This window comes from Budorcas taxicolor, chromosome 19 (genome assembly GCF_023091745.1).
Source record: "Budorcas taxicolor isolate Tak-1 chromosome 19, Takin1.1, whole genome shotgun sequence".
Classification (NCBI taxonomy): Eukaryota; Metazoa; Chordata; class Mammalia; order Artiodactyla; family Bovidae; genus Budorcas; species Budorcas taxicolor.
The window spans coordinates 13,407,749-13,428,176 of record NC_068928.1 but is presented as its reverse complement, the minus strand read 5'-3'; the positions used below and the strand labels follow the sequence as shown (position 1 = coordinate 13,428,176).

Here is a 20,428-nt window from a genome sequence, read left to right as displayed (position 1 = left end):
AGGGCTGCAGTATAACGATGCGTTGGTCTTATGTGCCAGTTTCTGCCATGGGTAGCAGCCAAGAAGACGTTTTCCACTTGGGAGATGAAAAAAATACCATTTTTCCCCCCTAGAAGAGGGTAGCTATTAGTTGGGTTAGTATTGTGGTGGTTCTCAAATTTAAATGGGGTCAAAGTGATGGTTACCCAGAGGATCATTCATTTTCTCCAGACTAAGCTTAGATAAGGATTGTGTTTTCTAGGCAACTGTCTTCTAGATGCTTGACTGTTTCTCTACCCTGTGTTTATCCCCCAAAGAGTCGGTCGTATCTATGAAAGACTGACACATTTTCCTTCCTTCTTTAATGCAGAGAGAATTTCCTAAATTTTTCACGTTCCGAGCAAGAGATAAGGTAAGGACTGATTTTTTTTTCCTTTTTTTTTTTTTTAATCTTTGTTTTTTTCCTTAAAAGCCCAAGAGTAGTATATCTGTGCCGTATGTTCTTACCATTCTTCTTTCTCTAATTGAACTTAGACTTCCCTTTGTCTTACATATGTCTTTGAACGAAATAAGGTTCCCTTCCAAGAGTTTGGTTCAGGAAACACTGTAATGTCCTGACCTACCAAAGACAGTGATAACTTTCAAAATCATCCATTAGTAATGATGTACTGTGAAATGACTACTATAGTTAGTTGGATTATTCTTGTCACCCACAGACACTTCATTTATCAAGGCTTGTTTATGTGCATTTTTCAATTTTAAAATATAGAATTTCGGACCACATTGGTTTCTTCTTATTACTAGCTTATGTTTTTGGCTTTCTCTCTCCATTTACTCTATGGAGATGTACTCTAAATATGTCTGGCTTCAGCAAAACACACAGTAAATGAATGTAAATGCAATTTTAAAAAAGAAATATGAATAATTATGCATGGATACAGGATATTCCATAGCCAAATACCTATTTTTCATTATTATATAACGTTTGTCTTCCTGTGTCCTTTTTCACTCTGCCAGAATGGTAAGAGTGTGAGACATGGACCCTGCCCGTATGTGTTTTAGATGAGTTGGATAAAACGAAAACACTGATATGTGAAGTAGAGAGTAATGTGAAGTAGTTTGGTTAATTGTTAAAAAAAAAAGAACTATGAAGACTTGAAATGCTACAGGAGTTCTGAGGGAATAGATGGGGGTTTTTTGTTTGTTTTTAATGGAGAGCATCACCAGTTGTAAAAGTATAAATGATGAAAGCTTACAAAGTAAACAGGGCCTGTAGTGCCTAATCTTACATCAGTTATCGAAGTTTCCTTGTATGTAGCTCCTCTTTTTTTCCCCTTTGGTTCATTGGCACAACATGGCTTATGTTTCTTTTTTAAGCATTTCCTTTATATACAATTTCATAATAAAATTTTGTAACTGTCTCTTATAAGCTGTTCTTTCCTCCAATTCCTGTATTCAGTTTGAGGAAGATCGTATCTATCGTCACCTGGAGCCTGCCCTAGCTTTCCAGTTGGAGCTGAACCGGATGAGAAATTTTGACCTTACTGCCATCCCATGTGCCAATCACAAGATGCACTTGTATCTCGGGGCAGCCAAGGTGGAAGTGGGCACAGAAGTGACAGACTACAGGTTCTTTGTCCGTGCAATCATCAGGCATTCTGATCTGGTCACCAAGGTGGGTGCTGTACTTTCTTCTTTTTTTCTTGGGCGGGGGCGCTATGCCACTCGGCTTGCAGTATGTTAGTTCCCTGACCAGGGATCGAACCTATGCCCACTGCAGTGGAAGCACAGAGTCCTAGCCACTGGGCCACCAGAGAAGACCCTGGGTGCTGTACTTTAATGGAAAGTTATCTCTGAGGGAAGGGACAGAGACACAGCCATGATTCAAAATCAGGTCTTCCTCCTGAATCAAGGCTCTTGTTCTCTGTCATCCTGTTGTCCAATATCCACCAGAAGCCTAAGAGTCACTACTCTCCCAGAGGTAAATATTCCGTGCAATAAAAGGGCTTTTTTTCCCCCTTTCATTTGATTTTTCTTGGTAATGGAAGCATGATAGTACTTGCTTGAGAGAAGAAAAAGCATGCGAACAGAAAAACCACAGGGAAGTTTGGGTGACGATAGAGTATAAAATGAAAAGTTAGAGATGACTCCATGGGAAACCTGTCTAAAGGTGGGGGTGCTTTCTGTACACAGCTGGTATGTGACTTGTTCCTGCATCCCATAGCCATAACCTTTCTGCGACTTTTCCTCTCTAAACAGATTTCCTTTCTACGCTGCTCTGTCTGGCAGTTGTGACCCTACTAGGGTTGCAGCTCTGGGGGTGCCCAGGATCTCCACTTATTGTAAGAAAATGGTACCGAACAGGCAGGAGGAAGGGCTGGTGGGAACTCTCTATCTGACCCTTGCTAGCCCCTGCTGCCTGAGGTTTTTGGGCTGACCCCAGGAAGAAAGATATATAACATCTACATAACAGCCTTATGACTTGTTGGGTTGGCCAAAATCCAAACAAACTTTTTGGCCAACCCTATAAAACATTAATGTTGATGGTGATTTTCTTTCCTGCATAGGAAGCTTCCTTTGAGTATCTACAAAATGAAGGGGAGCGGCTCCTCCTGGAAGCCATGGATGAGCTGGAAGTCGCCTTTAACAATACAAATGTCCGGACCGACTGCAACCACATCTTCCTCAACTTTGTTCCTACAGTCATCATGGACCCATCGAAGGTACATTCCTCTGTAGCTTTGCACCCAGCACCTGCCAGCACAGCAGAGAGAGTCATTCTTATTTGTTTGCACTTGGACCTGGAAACAGGTACTTTCTTGGTCAGCTGACTGAACCCTTGATCTTTAAAGTTTACAGAAGGCTTCTAGGACTGGGTTTCTGGGATGCTATCAAAAATTTGATATAACCATTGAAAGCATACCTCAAAACTGAAGGTGTCTCTTTGTTCTGCTATGAAGCTTTACTTCTCCACTACCTGCCTTTGAGTTTCTGCTAAAAAGCATGTGATGGTGTCTGACTCCCTTGCTGTAGTGATCTCTGAGTAAATAATCTTTAAACACAGTGATTTAAAAATTTTAAAAGCAATCATAATTTACCATGAGACTTAGCCGTGAATAGAAATTTCATAATCATACATTTTAACTTATGTTTTTAATTTATAATTACGTTTAATATACATTAATACATACATTTTAATGTAATCATTAAATATTTACTCATAGTTTTGTTTGCTTTCATAGATATAGTTTAAAAGTGTATCTAGTCCGTTGTATTGCAGGAGATATAAGCCACTAAAAATCTTGTGATATAATTTGTATATAATTAAATACATCCATTTAAGTATAAGTTTTAAAACACTGAAGGTGGTTTGATGTTATCTTGATAGTCACTTATAAGCAGCACAAAAATGTAAAACTTCTTCCTCTTCTTCCATTGGTAACGGGATATTTTATGATTTTACCATGATAGCAGTCCTGTTTTGTTTAATTCCCTAGGATTTCTCATCTGGTATAACTAACTTTGCTATTATTGAGCATTTTGGCAAAATTACTGCCTCTTTTTACTGGTCATCCAATGGCTTTTGAGCAGTAATACACCTTTCCAAAGTGTCTAACCTATTTCTCTTTAGTATTTTTCCACAGAGGAAAATTTGGTTGATATGGCATTCCACACATAACAATGTATGGTTCCTTCCCTGAGGCTCTATTCTAAAATGCATTCCATATAATTTAAGGAAGGAAAGCAAAGTGACTCTGTACTTGACCTTTTATCCCAGGTGTAATAAAGACGGGTTGCTCTCGTTTCCACTCCCTCTAACCTTTTTATGATATTGTGGAATTTGAATAGGAGAACCAGTATATTTGACTAGGAGAACCAGTATATTTGAATAGGAGACCTCTTTCTCAAGAGCCATTGTAGGCATGGACTTTTGCTTTTTGAACTTAGTGTCTAAGACCCGAGAAATCATTTTCTACTTTTTTTTTCTTCTAGACTCGAACTTCTGATTAGTTGCCTTGTCTGCCAGGAAAGCCGAGGTCAGGGCTGCTTACTGAGTTTCACAAAGTCTCATTATTCGGTTTAAGCAAAAGTTCTCTTGAGCGTCCTAGGACTGATGAAACTAGGAGAGTTAAAACGTGCCCTGGACACTCTGTCAGTATATATATTTGTAGATATGACTTAGCATTCCTCAATGAGTCTTTGCTGTCAGCCTCTCTGTTTCTACTCCAAATGCTCATATGCCCTAACTCTGTCTTTCTAATCATAGATAGCTGTCAATTTCCTGTATTTAGAAATTGTTGACTTTTGTTCCCTCAAAAAAAGAATGGATAGATATCTCTTGGTTAACAAGCAAGTGTGGGAATAGAGATGTTAACTCCTTGAAACTCGTTTTAACCTGAAATTCTTTGGAACAGAAATAAACTACAAGAGCGGCACATACTTCCAAAGAGTCACAAATGAAGGATGGCATGAGATTAAAAAAAAAAATTCTCTAAGACGTTGAGAAAGCATTTTAGAGAGAGACTCATTTAAGAAAACATTGTTTTGAGTAGTATGTCTTAGCTGCCTGTAGCCATATTGGGAATAAAAAAATTCTTTTTTGCGTTAGTATGTCAATAAGGAAAAATCACATCTAAGGCCGTTTGGTTAAAATAACTCACCAAACCCTAAAAATGAGGGCCACTAAGCTGCTTTCGTACACAGGTAAGAAAAATGAGGGAACATTTGCCCCATCTCATTAAATCCTAGTTGGACTTAGCAGTGACCTAGCTTCAGAGCTCTGTTTAGAGAGAACATTCTAGCACCACCTACAAATTGCCTTTCTTTAATTTGTGCTATTTACCAAGAAACATATATTATAAAGTTTAATAAAATTGTATGGAAAAAAGCTCATGGTGATAATTGCTATGTTGATTTAAGGTCCTGAAAGTGCAATGAAACATAGTTACCATGCATATAAATGCTACTTAATAGCTGTTTAACTAGAGGTTTTATTCTTATTTGGGGCCTTCTCTTAAATCCCATGGCTTCTAATTTTAGATATTGCAGATCTTTGGCATAGAATATGAATACAATTGGGAAAGAGGAAGAGAGTTGCGCGGATTTGGGTGTTGTGAGCCAGAGGAAACCACTCAAATGCCAGGCCAGCGTGAAATTGTCCCTGACTTGTTCTAAGTAAGAGTAGGGTTGGGGATAAACTGTGTGTCTTTCTGGAAGGAATACATGGAGGACACATCTCCAGAAACCAGAATCTGTTCCCGTTCCTCCCTTCCCAAAGATGGGCAGACCTGAGTCAGGTGCTAGTTACAAGGCGCTTAAGTTTTGTCTCTGTGTCAGATTGAGGAATCCGTGCGGAGCATGGTGATGCGCTATGGAAGTCGGCTGTGGAAGCTGCGTGTCCTCCAGGCAGAACTGAAAATCAACATTCGCCTGACCCCAACTGGAAAAGCAATTCCCATCCGCCTCTTCCTGACGAATGAGTCTGGCTATTACTTGGACATCAGCCTGTACAAGGAAGTGACTGATTCCAGGACAGCACAGGTACAGTAGTTAAGCAGGCTCCTCAAAATTTTGACTTGGTTCCCCCAGAGAAAAGCCACTTGTCCTTGTTAAAGAAAGACCCAAATTCACAAATCCATTGTTCCACCTAGTGGGAGTTATCCTCGCTCAGCTTAAATGGTTGCATGAACTTGAAACACTTCGTTTGCCTCATAAGCAGCGCCTCTGTCATAATCCTGAATGTTTTGAAACCCTTAACCTTTGCTCACGAGTTGGGGAGCCCTAACAGGTGCCAAGTGAACCTGACTCCAGAGTAATTGTGCAATTTAGGGTTCTTGGGCTACTTGAACAGTTTTGTCTTCTCTGATCTGATTTGTCCTTGTTCCTGTTTTCAGCCTAGTTAGACCACTCATTGGCAAGGAAGGGAAGGAGAATTGTTGAAATAGGAAATATCTCAAAGAAAGAAATTTCAACAGAATATAATAATAGCTTGAGCAAGATCAAGCAGAGATTTTATCTTGTTTACCCTTTGTTCCACTTATACATGTTGTCTTGCCTTCGAAGAGTTCAGAGTATCATATATCTATAAAAAAGCAAAGTGGCAAACTTTAACCTATTTTTTCAGGTAGAAGAATTTAGAATGTGAAAATGAAAAGTGGCTTTCAAAGTAGATTGGTTCTATGATAACAGAGAATTCCCTGTTAATCTGTTTGATCACCTTAGTTTCTAAATCTTTGGGCCATTGGCTGTGGTACAGGATTTAGATTCGTTCACCATTATTCACATCTTTTTAAGAACTGGGAGGTTAATTTTAAGTCTCTGGCCTGAACTTGGCAAGTGCCTTTCTTCTAGTTAAAGGAGGAACTTGCTCCTTTGTATGTGTACACAAGATCTCAGTCTATTCTATATATTGGGTGATGAAGAGATTATGTGTCTCTTGCTTTTATCTACGTCTTTTTAAGTCTGGAAACAGCAGTAAGAAAAGACTTTTTTGCCAGGATTTTGAAGACAAATCTTAAAACTCTGGGTTTGGACAGTTGTCTGAGCAACCTTTCATTTCGTGCTTTGATTCCCACTTAGATGGCCAGAGAAATCTATCCTGTGAGAAGTGAACAGTTAAAACAGAAAGTGTGTGCAAGAGTGCAAGGGGTGAGCAAGAGAAAGAGTATTCAATAATTTTTGCGGCATTTGATGTTTTTCAGGACAACCTTAAAGACATTTTCAGTCAAAGCTTTCCATGGGCAGTGATGTTTTTAATTAACTTCTACAGTGGCTTCAAGGCAGGTCTTTTCTTGTGAAAAATAGGATGGCCACTTGAGATTTTAATGTTTTTGATAAATACGTTTGTTCTTCATAACTACTCCCCCTGTCCTTTCTTTTATTAGAAAGCTCTGAGATTTCCCTCATGCTGGCCAGTGGTGACAGGGGCATGAGAGGCACAAATGCCTTTATTCAGGGTTTAGTAGAAGGAAATGGCAACCCACTCCAGTATTCTTGCCTGGAAAATCCCATGGACAGAGGAGTCGCGCAGGCTAGAGTCCATGGGGTCGCAGAGTCAGGCACGACTAAGTGACTTATGTTTGGCACAGCAAGTGTTTGAAAAACAAATGAGCTGCCTTCTGCCTGAGGGAGCTCCCTTCTTACCATGGGTCCTGTGTATTCAGGAAGCTCTAGAGAAAGGGGTCTCCCTCAGGCTCTTCAGTTGAGATTCAGTGGCCACTGCCAAGTGTGCATGCAAGAGCCCACAGCTGGAGGAGGGAGCTAATGAAAGAGCCTCTAACTCAGTTCTGGCACTCCGAAAGCCTCCTTGATGCTTATCAGCAATTTATTTTTTCCCTTTCTGTGCTCTAGTGAGTCATTACACGAATCTAAAACAACATAGGACCGTGCGTATCATTCAGTCGTTTGTTCATTAATTTAGCATTTATTGACCACTTACGATGTATCAAGCAGTAGGGATACAAAGGTAAAAAGTGATATTTCTTCTCAAGAAATTTACCCATGATGGAAGAAGACAGATAATTAGTTTCTCTGTTGTATGGTTTGATTTGTGCCATCAAAAAATAAGTCCATGGTTCTAAGGGAGCAGACTGTATAGGATCAGAGATTTTTTTCCAGGAGAAGCCCTTTTGATGGCCTCTGGTAGAAGATGTGTGATAAATATGTACATATGTTCATGAATTTGTAAAGTATATACTTTATCCATTTTTAATGACTATGGCCATGATAGCAGAAAATGGAATTAACTTAGGTAACATAGATAGATAACTATCTAATATACAATCTAATATGTATCTGTTATAATAGTTACCTATGTTATCTATCATTCAGAGACTTCCAGGGCCATCCATTGTTATCAACCTCTTGTTCAAGAATAATTTTTCATTCTTTCTGTCAACAAGAAGCAAGGTTGACTGGCTTGAGTTTCATTTTATTTAACTTTCCTTGTATAGTCTTTGTGGTATTAGCTATCCGGAGCACTGATGTCAGGCAGTCAGAGTAGGGAGATTTGAGTAATCCATTACGTAAGTCCACTGATTTCTAATGTTCAGTGTAAGAGAGAAATACACATTTCAAAATAATCTTTATTGAGATAGAACTTAGACGTAATAAAAGGCACTCATTTTATGTGTGCAGTTTAATTCATCGTCAAATTGCACATACCTGTGACCACCATCCCAGTCATGATAGAGACCACTTGACACCCTCAAAAATTCCCTTGTTCTCCTTTACAGTCAAAGGTAAGGGCACCCTCCTCAGCCCTAGCCACCCAGCAATCTGCTTTCTAGTTTTACAGAGTAATTTTTGCCTGTCCTGGAATATCAGATAAATGAAGTTAGACAATATGTGCTATTTTGTGTCTTGCTTGTTTTGGTAAACGTAGTGTTTTTGAGAATCATCCTTGTTGTATGAATCATGGGTGTGCTCCTTTTTGTTGCTGAGTAGTGTTCCATTTTATGGATATACCAAAATTTTTATATTCATCAACCTGTTGATGGGCATCCAAGGTTTTATTTTTCAATTTGGGCTATTGTGAGTAAAGCTGCTGTGAACATTGATTTCCAAATATTTGTGTAGATTTGTTTTCATTTGAGTAAATCTGTGAGTACAATTATTGGGGCGTAGTAAGTGTAAGTTTAATTTAACCACGTTAAATTCCCACCAGCAGTGAAAGTATCCAGAGCGCTTTCTCCAACCTGCTCTCTCAGTCCACACAGTTATGCTGCTTGAGTGACCTTCAAGCAAAAAGGTCTGACTTTATTCCAGACCTTGCAAAAACTGTACCTGTTGGTCTTGTCTTTCCTAATAGACAGGAATGTATTGGATTGGCCAAAAAGTTTATTTGGATTTTCCATAGGATCTTATATAAAAACCCAAGCAAACTTTTTGGCCAACCCAACAGTTTTAAGAACCTATTGCTTTTGCTCTCTCTCTTTTTTTTTCCCCCCCTTATTTTGACTTGGGTTATCTCCTCTAAGTCCAGTTTTTACATACTTATACCCTAGCCTCACTTAACACTTCAGATCTCTTGAAACATTTCTATTTCTGCCTGCCATATTACTAAGACATTGCTAATTCTACCTCCCACCTGGGGACTTTCATCATTAGCTCTGTGGAAGAGGATTGGGAGCTCGATTCTGTGGGTCTTTAAGCAGTCCACAACAGAGTGTACCCAGAATAGGACCTGATTGACAAGTAAGTAGAACACCTTTTGATCTAAAGGGCTAACGATTTACTTACTTGAACTGTATCCAGGATTTAGGAGAATACCTCATTCTCTCCTGGTGCCAGTTTAGCAGGCCTGCAAATCTGTTCATTAATGGTAGACTTAAGCTTATATATTTTAGGCCCGAAGAGATAGGTGGGTATACACACATACCCTCATTTCCCAGTCTCCATTTGTATTCACTGCACTGGGTATCTGTGTTTTATGTATTCATGCATAAAGTGCCTAGCTTAGTGTCGTACAACCTCTGGGCACTCAATAAATATTAATTGAATTGAAATAGTGGCATCCCTTATAAATATTCATAAGCAAATAAAACTATCTAAATATATGAAATATGAGGTACTCGTCTAGAAATATTTGAGTTAAAATGATTAAAAATTGGTGTGGTGATTTTATAATGTGACAAATACAGGTATTGCAGGAGCTGTTCACTAGTTGTAGACACAGTATACTGGGGGAAATATATATGTATGTGTATTATATTTAATATATATACTTTTTACTAAAGGCTCTGTCTTACGAGCTCACAAGAGTCAGCTAGCTAGATGGATGGGTAAAATCTACTTGTGTCAAATCTTTGAAGCCTTTGTGTAGCTAATTGTACTTATGAAGTACCTTCTGAGCCGGTAGACTGTAAAGTATAGGTGACCTGGTAGAGCTTTGACCTGGCCTTCTATCTCTGAAGATAGAACAGAGTTCTCTTTGGTGCATAGCTGTTCCTCAACTTAAATACCAAGACTGCTTAGTTGGTTAGTTGACCTTCGTTTCTGAATATGGAATTCAAGTCATTTTGACAGGCAAGCATTATTAGTCTGTCTCTGAAACATGAAATTTACTCTGCTGCTTTCTCGTTGATTTCCACTAATTCAAAAGTGAGAGAAGGAGCATGTGATTTGTGGTTGGTTACATACCATTTTTTGGAGTTGGTTAATCTGTAGAGGTGAGAGTACCATGTACCCAGTGTTAAGAGGTGTATCTTAGCTATTCAACTCACCAAAAATGTGTTTCAAGAAATAACATTTGTGAAAAAAAGTCCCTCTAGGCAACTCATGTGATTTTTTTTTTTTTTTCTCTTGTCTTTTAATTCCCCATGCCATCCTCTTTTTCTTGCAGATCATGTTTCAGGCATATGGAGACAAACAGGGACCATTACATGGAATGTTAATCAACACTCCGTACGTGACCAAAGACCTGCTTCAATCCAAGAGGTTCCAGGCACAGTCCTTAGGGACAACATACATATATGACATCCCAGAAATGTTTCGGCAGGTAAAGGTGGCTGCCTGGGGGCGGGGGCTCTGACGTGTGCCCAAGAGACAAGCTTTTTCCTGAATTTTCATCAGATACAGCTTACACTGAAATAGGACACTTTCAAAAGGCAGGAATTGTCTTGACTCTGTTCTCACTTCTTTCTCTTCTGGGGTTGTGACCGCTAGCTCAAATGGTGGATGGTTCTTTATGAATGAACAGGAAGAATGTTGAGGTTAGACGCCTCTGTTGCATAGAAAAGAGTAACTGAGACTGTGCACATCTGATGGTAGTTTATGATGACCTCTGTGAGGAGTTACATTCAGGTGTCTATTTCCAAAGCCTGTATTCAAGTCAAAAAGAGGTTTGAAATTCTGGTTCTCATTTTCCAAGATAACCCAGGTCTCTAACTGATAGCTTAGGTTAATATGATGAGAATCAGTATATAACATATACAAATGGATATAGAGTGCATGGTACACAGTTTAAGGTATCAGTTCTTTTGTGGGAGATTTATTACAGTGGAATAAAAACTAGTGTGAGAAAATACGACATTATGAATCTCATCCTCCATATGAAAATAAATTCCTTTGATCTGTATGGTGAATCATGTCTAGGCTGCAGATTTTTCGTCCATCAATAGAAGGCAAGAAAAGTGTATCACCAGCAGAAAATGCAACAGATAAAGAAGAAGGTATCAAAAGAGTACTGAATTTGTCCTTAAAAAAAAAAAAAAATCTATGAATATAGAATTTTCCCAAGTCTTCTAGTCAAAAACACCAGCGTTACCACATTTGAATTTTAATAAAGTGATATATGTGGTCTTAGTAAATAGTCTATTTGTAATTCCTGTATTATTCAGAAATAGGAGATTTCCATTATGTAGCCATTTGTTTACAAGGTCTCTCTCTCGACACATTTCTGTCTTCATTCCGTATTACTAGCATTGTCAGCCTATAAGTTGAGTGTCGAGTCTGTTCCCTAGTGCTGGCACCATAAACAGAAATCACTTTCTATATAATTTATCCTATAGAATAGACATAAGCACAGTGATTTGGACTTGTAGGTATGAATGAGTCACCTTGGTTTTAAATGTTGCTCTGAGTCACGCAGAAAATACAACCAAACTAGTTCCCACTTCATGCCGCATTCGTTTTGGTAATATGAAATTTGAAATGGACATCAGAATGGTTTAAAAATGATGTGTGTCTCTGTTCTCTCATATTTGAGCAGACTTGATCTGTACATGTACGAACAATCATCCACCTCTAGTGCGCTAATTCCCATGTATGGGCCTGTAGCTTTGAAAATATACCAGAGCATGCATCCCCTGAACCTCTAGTAGAAACTCTGTTCTTGTGTTCTTGGGTTTGCTTTGTATTAGCTGAGTGTCAGTCAGTTTCCTGGTTATTCTTCTATGGCCAAGTTTCTCTAGGATTTTTCTTCCTTTTTTAAAGAGGTATTGCTGCTACTTTAGTTTTTTATTTTAATTTTCCCAGGACATTGTTAGGTCCATTGTGTTTGTTAATGGCCTCCTACTGATTCATGATCCCTCAGTATGTGTTAATGTTATTGGCAAAGCATCTAATTTGGGGCATGTAAAAAACGTTATGTGAAAAATAACTACAAGTCTATTTTAATGGAGAATGAGAATTCTAGAATTTGGTCTAACATTGAGATGCTCAGTAGAATGCTTGGAAAAAAAAAGAGCAAAACTAAATTGACCATGTTTTCATATTTATTTTGTCCATGTTGAAATGCTGATTGTTACTGATTAGTCAAACTTTTCTCCTCCTTTAGTCCCTGATCAAACTCTGGGAATCTATGTCCTCTCAAGCATTCCTTCCACCGCCCCCTCTGCCTTCAGACATACTGACGTACACTGAGCTCGTGTTGGATGATCAAGGTCAACTGGTTCACATGAACAGGCTTCCAGGAGGAAATGAGGCAAGTCCTGAAGGTTCCCCTCCCCACTATCTCTGTGTCCACTAATACCAACTGTCTATGGAGGTGGTCATTAAACAGTATTAAATAAGATCTGCATGGCCTAGGCGGCACTGGTAGAAGTAGTCTAGTCTTACTGAAGCAGAAGCTGTAGTCCTCTTGGCAGGATTCTTTAGCCAGAGAACACAGACTGGACAGAAAGGACTGTCCTTAATTGTTTAGGTGTGATAATAAGATTACATTTTTTTAAACAGTATTACAATTTTGCTGTATAAAAAAGAGTATTGTCTTCTGTTAGAGATGCCTACTAAAATAGTTACTGATGAAATGAGCTAATGTCTAGGAGTTGCTTCAAAAGTATATAGGGATGTGCGTGTGGGAGTGCAGGTGAGACAAGACTGCTCATGAGTTGTTGATTGAAGCTAGGTGATAGGCACACAGGAATAGGTTCTTTTCTCTATTTTTGTACATGTTTGAGATTCTGAGATTTTTCTACGATAAAAGCCTTTAAATATTTCTTGATGTTTTTTCTTATTTGGATCCTTACTGGTGTATGGTTTTTAGTATGTTCTTCCTGCTCAGGTAATTTTATCTAGTGCTGTTGTGAGCATGAGAGATATTTTCTTCATAAAAGGGCTCCATCAGAACCAGGAGTTTAAACATCAAAGGAGGTAACAGAGAACCTGTGACTCATGTGTTTTTGGCTTTAGATCCCTTTTTCCTCTAGAACACTGGTAATAATGATGTAAAGTCATATTCTGCCCCATGCATTGAGATTCTTCCTGATTCTAACTATACTTCCAAAGTACAGTTATAACAACAATGATAACACTAGTAATAAGCCTAAAATGAGATATGTTTTTATTTTAACCTTAGAAATCATCCCTGGATAAAACTGGTCCCTTAGAAGGAGTAATCTCTACCTGAGTGTTCACCATAAACACACTGGGTAGACCTTTGGAGATAAATGCAATTATTTCCCGTTTTATTCAATATCTTTTTTTCAAAAAATTTTGCTTAACGTACAAGGTGCATGATTATTTATTAAGTATACCAGGGCTGCCAAATTTAGATTGTTTGGTATTAAGATGGATGCAAGCATTGGACCCAATTGGACTTGTAGGAGTTCTAATCTAATGCCTCAACAGATAGCAAAAGTGAGAGGCTAGGGAGGCAAGATGTATTGAATTTTGACAAGAGTAGGTATATGTGTACTTGTTAACACAGAAAGTTGCAGCAGAGGTTTATGCCACTGTGTGTAGCATCTACTTAGTGAAGCCCTCAGCAGAAAGAAAAGCCTCATTGTGCTAGACTTAAATTCTGATTCACTGAACAGTATCGTCTTCAGGAATGGAAGGCACCCTTGTGAACATGGGACTGAGAGAAAAATGCTTTTAACTAATGTAATTAAAACACAAAATGAGGTTTTTGGCCACGTGAAAGCTAGCCGCAGCACCGTATAAAACCTCTTGCCACGATCTTTCTGTCCTGCTTTCTCTCTGCTCTCATTCTGTGTTTGAGTGAGTGGAGACTGGGGGAATAGTGAAGTCCCAGAGGGACAGAGCTCTGTTCTTGCTGAAATTACAAGCACAGAGCTGCCTGGGCATGAACATGTAGTGTTTACTCTGCCAGTATGAATACAAATAGTCTTATTATACGGGACTCTGTACCCAAAGACACACACACACACACACACACACGAATAAAAAAAAATTTAAAGGTTTTTTTTTAACCTTTTAAAGACTCAACAAACCTTGGTGGAAAAGGGCTGTCTTCACGGCACAGGACTATGGCTATGAGCAGTAGACCATGTGTTTTCCTTTGCTCAGTGCTTTAATAATAATTTTGAAATCTAGAAATCGAATCATACTAAAATTCTTTTCTTTTTGCTTTTCGTCAGTTTTGACTTTCATCTCGTCCTACTCTTTTCCCTCCTTGTTGCCCGTTTTCTTTGTCCTCTTTTCCTTTCCATCGAATGACCGAGTAGCACTGAAACTGAACATTAGCTTGCTGTTTGAGTCCTTGAGCTCTGGAGGGGTGAGCAGTTAGTGACTAATGCCCGGCATGGCTGGTGAAGTCAGTCAGTGGCCAGCACTAGATTATAGGGCCCCCACATGACAGGAATGAGGTCGGGGTTATTAGTATCAGACTCTGTGACCGAGAGCTGGGACGTACAATGGAACATGTCCACTGAGAGACCGACCGGTCTGAAGACGGAGTTTCAGCAGTCAGAACCCAGAGGGACAGCCTTGCCTAAGAGGCAAGAGGGTGGCAGGGGGATGTATTTTCTTGTGCCGAGCCCAGTTTTATCAGGGCAAGTTGACTTTCAGCAATTGCCATTTAATTTTCTTTGGCCAAAGAGACAAGTTTGTCATGAGCTTGGCGCTCTACATATTATCCCAAGAATAATGTGAGGGGAAGGAAAACCGCTCATGCTGATGAGATTGGGAGCAAATCGGTCCAGTCGCAAAGAGAATGGGCATCTGAATGGAGCCTTGAGAAATAGTTTTATTAAAGACAGGGATAAAAAAAAATGACCTGTTAATGTTCCAAGAGCCAAGGCGCGATGTAAAAGCATCGATGCTACATAGACATTAAATCATCATAATTGGTGTTCTCCAAAGGTGGCAGCTCCCCCGGGTCATCATGGTGGGTGATACTGCATTACCTTGAAGGACTGGAGTTTCTGGGTTTCAAAGCCAGCCCACAGATATAAGGCATACAAGTGAAACAAGAGATTCCTGCAGAGTTTCCCCATGAATTGAGATGCTTCTCCCCATAATCAAAGGCAGAAAGCCTGCACTTACCAGACCATCGGCTAGGTGGGTAGCCAGTCTTTCTCCCCTATTTTTTTTTTTACTTTTTCCAGGACAGTAAATAGGTAAAATGGTGATGGGACCAGAACTTGGAACAATTCAGTTCCATTTAGTTTTAGGGAACTTGTTTGCCATTTGAGGAAGAATATTGGCTGTTTCAGCGGAGATGTGACCTGCATTTCGAACACTGTGGCTGTGTTAAAAGCAAGAGAAAGAGAGCTTTTTTGAGGTGGTGTTAGCTGCTGTCTCTTTTCTATTTTCCTAGTTGTCCCTTTCCCATCGAGAGATGTAACTGAAGGAATGCCACCTTATGCATGATGAAAGCTATAGGAGAATACATTTTTCTCATTGTCAGATTTTGAATGGCATTACGTTTAGTATGAATTTAGAGTAGGAATAAAAAAGATGTAGACCAAATCTGTGAATTGTGTTCCTTGCAAATAGCTCCAAAGATGAGTTGTCTAGGATTTTTTTTTTCCCTAATAGTTTCAAGTAAAGAGGAAAATTGAGGAAAATGTGATTGCAACATAGACTAAACTGATTTCACGCTCCCGTGATGGGCACTGTATGTAAATACGCAGCTGGATGAATGTGTGCTGTTGAACCTGGATACAAAAGAAGTCACCACGTCTCAATTTGGGGGGAATTGTTTTCTTTTTCCTGCCAGTTTGCTAATCCATTTTGATCATTTGGTAGAAGCTGTAATTGCAGGTGGGAACATTTTGAGTAACAGTTCACAATCCAAGGCAGCTGCTTTTCACACCAAATCCTGTTATTAAAAGGCTCAGGCTAAGATCAAGCCAACGGCTGATAACCGACTTGACGGAGAACAGCTTAACTTTGCCCGGAAGGACAAAGAAAGCACTGGCCTTCTTGAAACTGAGTTCTTACTTTTTCTGAAGTGTTATTAGCATCCTTTTATTAAATGTCCTTAAACTGCTCTGTGAACTACGTGATGAATCTCCAAACCAGGCAATGATGAAAGATAGGATAGACAGGTACCTTTTATAGCAAAATTAGTGTGGATAGAAATGAGGGCCTTGTTTTCCTTACTGTTTCAGAACACAGGCTTTTAAACAATATGAATCCATCCCTTCCCTCTCATTGCTCCTGTCATAATGAAAAATGGTGATAAGAAGAAGATGCTGTGTCTAGAAGCAGTTATAATAATTAGGTTTAGGATGTGTACTCTGAAAAGGATTGGTAGTTAGAGACTGGAATTCTTGCATGGCACTTCATTATTTCCTTAAACTTTTTTCTGGGGGTTAAGTGTGTTCCAAATTGAATGCAATTTAATGGTCACCTTCACATACACACTACCAGGCTTAAAATTGTAGTGGCTCCAAGACTTTGTTTTTTCAGATGGGCACTAGGTGTCAGGGTTTTTCCTTCTCAGCAGTCTAGCATTCAGATGAGCCTCTTGAATTGTCCTGCTTTGGGAGGCAAATCTAGTGATATCCTTCTCTTTTTTTCAGTTGGTCTGGTGGGCTTTACCTCATTTTCCTAGAACGTGCCGTTGCGTTTTTAACCCTTTGGGTGGAGATCTGTTGAATCTTATATCATGACTGCACATTTTCACGGGAAACATTTTTTTTAGGGGATGATTGAAGAGGGAAAAAAGTAGTATAAATTAAAGTTGAAAGGCTAGCTGCCATTCTGACTGGTATCTTGGTTTCAGCTCTGCTTTATATGCTGAGAAATGAAATGGTGCCGATTAGGAGTTCAGTTCTAAAACTGCTCAGCCCAGCCCACATTTAGTTGTCATGTAATTGTTGGCAAAGCACTGTTGTCCAGTTCTACCAAAGTATAAGCATCTCTTTGATTTTTTTCTTTTAACTACAAAATATTGCAAGCTTATAGAAAAATTGGAAGAGAGATATGATAAATATCCCTGCATGTATTGACTAGCTTAAACAAATCTTACCATTTTGACCCTGCGCCTCACTGATTTTTTGCCATAGTCTTTTGAAATCTCTCATTTGAGTATAAAAACAAAAATAAAATGTAGGAGTTGGATAAGGAAGTTGGTAAGCTTATATAAGTCTGAAAGATTGGGAGAAATTAATTAGTAGATCCATTTTGACAGTTCTTAGGCTGGACCTCTTAACCCAAAGGACTCTTATTTTAGAAAAAAGACCATAACCTTCTATCTTAATTCACTTGGTTGACATTTTCCATACCCTCAAAGGAATTGCTTGGGCTTTCCTGGACTCTGTTTCTAGTGGAACCCATTATCCTTTGAAACTGACTGGAGAAAGCATTTGTGGCCTTGAGTAAGGAAAGGGTTGAGCGTTTCTCATGCAAACAAAACCCAAGTATTTTTCTATTTTTAACATTAGGCCTTTGCATATTGTTTTATTCGATTTAACTTCAGAATAGCTCCAGAATGGGAAGCTGATTTGAGTGTATTTTCCTGTGCTTTTGTCTTATTCCTTTGAAATCAGTTTACCTTTTCATGCTGGGTGTGGAAATTGAGTCCATATCAGTGATTTAGATATGTGTTGGAAAAGAGGAATGTTTATATTGTAGCATGCTGAAGGTGAGCTGTGAAATAGACCTGAAAAAGCAGATCTGAAAAACAGGATCATGGTCTGTGCACTGATTGTTCAAGTTATAAAAAGAGACTAATGGTCCTTGCCACCAATCTGTCGCTGAAGATAGAAGAGTGTTTGTAAGTGCTTTGAGATCCTCATCAGAAAACTATCACATTCCACTGATGGCATATAAACATTCATCCTTTGCACTTATTTTTCATCAAGGACTTTAAAAAACAATTTTGAATCCTTTTAGCCTAGCAAGATAGGAATTTCAAGTATGGAAAAAGACATATTATGAAATACATGGTAAGATAGTTTTATTTAAAATTACTGTGTACATTTCTTCTTTTAGCCTCTAAGTGAGCACGTTTAGTTACAAGTCTTTGAAGTGATCTTTAGGACCAAAGTTGAGTCCCTCATGAGAAAAATAGGCTAATTTTGAAAGCTAGGTCTTCCTGCCATGGAATTACTTCTAATGAATTCCTAACCCTTTTGGGATATGTATAGTTTTCTTCCAATTCCCTCTTGATGCCTGTCATTGGAGCTGGAGAGTTCTCATTGATTCTGATTCATTTCACTAGTAGCAAAACAAGGCCCAATGAACTTGACTAACTTGGAAAATCCTGATGTATCCCTTGGCCAACCAAAGCAGCACTTGCAGAGAGGGCCCCTCTGTGCCTTTCCAAAAGTAAGTCCTGGGACTTCCCTGGTGGTCCAGTGGCTAAGATTTTACCCTCCAACGCTAGGGGCATGGGTTTGATCCCTGCTTGGGGAGTTGGGATCCCACATGCCTCTGTGGCCAAAACAACAACAACAAACATAGAAGCAATATTGTAATAAATTCAATAAAGACTTTTTTAAAAATGGTCCACAGCAAAGAAAATCTTAAAAAAAAAAAAAAAAAGCAAATCCTAAAGATAGCCTTTAAACAAATGGGTGTACTTGCTAGCATTTTCATATATCTTAATTTTTAAGACTTTACAGAAAAAGGCTGTGATATAGTACCCTATGACAAGTAATTTTACAGCTCCAACTAGAGGCAATAATGAGCATCAGGACAGCAACAGATGACACCAGAGGGTGAGGTGTGGTGTGGAGCATCAAGAGTTCAGCATTAGTTCACGTGCTTCATAGGTGAGGCTTCCTCAACTGTGGTAGGCCAGCTTGGTTAATTTCCCTATCAAACCGATTACTCCGGTGCCCCGTCTCTCAGTACCACTGGCTTGTATGTGCTCCATTGCCTATATTTTTTTAGATTGGTATGTGTATTAAGACATTTTGTGTACATGTGTTAAAAATCAGTGTGGTTTCATGTACATATGTAGTACAGGAAAAAATGATTCCCCTGTTTAAAATGATTGCTTCTAATCTTTGGTAACATTTTTGAAGAATTAGCCTCTGAGAAGAAAGTTTTTTTGCTCTCAAAATGATATTTTTCTTATCCTTTCATCGCTTTTGAGAAGGGTTGAGGTAAGTTTGTTCAGCCATTTTTGAATTATCCAAGCATGAAAAAAAAGAGTTTTTCAGCTGTTAAGGAAATTGTTTTCAGCTCTTTTATGTGATCATATGACACTAGGCAATGGGACATGATATCCAGCAGATAATACAATATGGAAAGGCTTTGACATTATTTTCATCATGGTTTTTCTGAATGGCACAGATTAAGTCAAATATTATAATTCCTTATGGTTCAAAAATACACCTTTTAAGACCTATACAGTATTTTCTAATATTTCATGAGGTATTTTTTTCCCATGAGGTTCTGAATTTAAATTGCAATTATTTTGGTAGTATCAATTAAAAGTGAAGATTTAATACTCTACCCAACATACGAAAGGAAGGAGGAAAGGCAGCATTTTGTTATCTGTCTGAAAAGGAACTCCACTTCAGCTTGCTTCTCTCTGGATCTTCGTTTTTTGACCTTCACGATGCAGAGGCTGCCTACGTCTGTTCTGGCTCTCATGTTCTAGGATTCCTTGTATATCTGCCCAAGGACCTTGTTGGATGGTCATCTTCCTGGCATTAGCGATAGCACTGGAGGCTTTGCCAGAAACACTCAACTTTTAGATTGTCAGCATGGAAAATAAAGCTTCAGCGTCTCAGCCACAGTCTAACCTGTATCTAAATCCATATAGAAAGATATTATTATAGCTGAACTCAAAAGTGCGGAGATATAAGAAAGGCAGGCAAGGCAAAGACATTCCCTTTCTGCTTCCCACGGCAAAGCTAGACTTGATGAATGCTTCTTACATCCCTGAAAACAAATTCCTGTCCCTTTCTGCCCCTTAGTTTTCCCTTCAGATTTCTTTATAGAGCTTAACATTGTTGTTTTACTTTGTGACAACAGCAGCTTTGGAAAGCACAGGGGGGCACGTGTGCATATGTACACTTGCACATGCCGTTCACACTGATAGTACAATTAATGTGGATGTCAATTTGGGTGTTAATTTTGGGTCATGATTAGTGTTGACACTTTGTGTCAGACTAATGGCATTTATGGGCACCATCAGAATAAATGTTAATGTTATCATGTTTTTATTATCGGTTATAGTAACATTAAACCAAGGTCCTCCCAGGAGAAAAAAATACATATATGGATAGATAGATAATGCCTTTCTGTATCGCTGGTGTTACTCAGTGAGAAAATGACATCTCAGGGCAGAATCCTAATCACT

General features: G+C 38.8%; 1 protein-coding gene across 2 annotated transcripts in view; it reads left to right on the top strand.

Annotated features, from left to right (window-relative positions):
- Window positions 1-20,428, top strand: part of ACACA (acetyl-CoA carboxylase alpha) — a 240,065-nt gene that overhangs the window by 135,814 nt on the left and 83,823 nt on the right. For both annotated transcript variants that reach the window (XM_052657738.1, XM_052657739.1), the window contains exons 36-41: window positions 350-391; window positions 1,439-1,654; window positions 2,547-2,702; window positions 5,317-5,520; window positions 10,322-10,477; window positions 12,257-12,403. In XM_052657738.1, coding sequence (XP_052513698.1) covers window positions 350-391; window positions 1,439-1,654; window positions 2,547-2,702; window positions 5,317-5,520; window positions 10,322-10,477; window positions 12,257-12,403 — 921 coding nt within the window. The remainder of the gene's footprint in view (window positions 1-349; window positions 392-1,438; window positions 1,655-2,546; window positions 2,703-5,316; window positions 5,521-10,321; window positions 10,478-12,256; window positions 12,404-20,428) is intronic.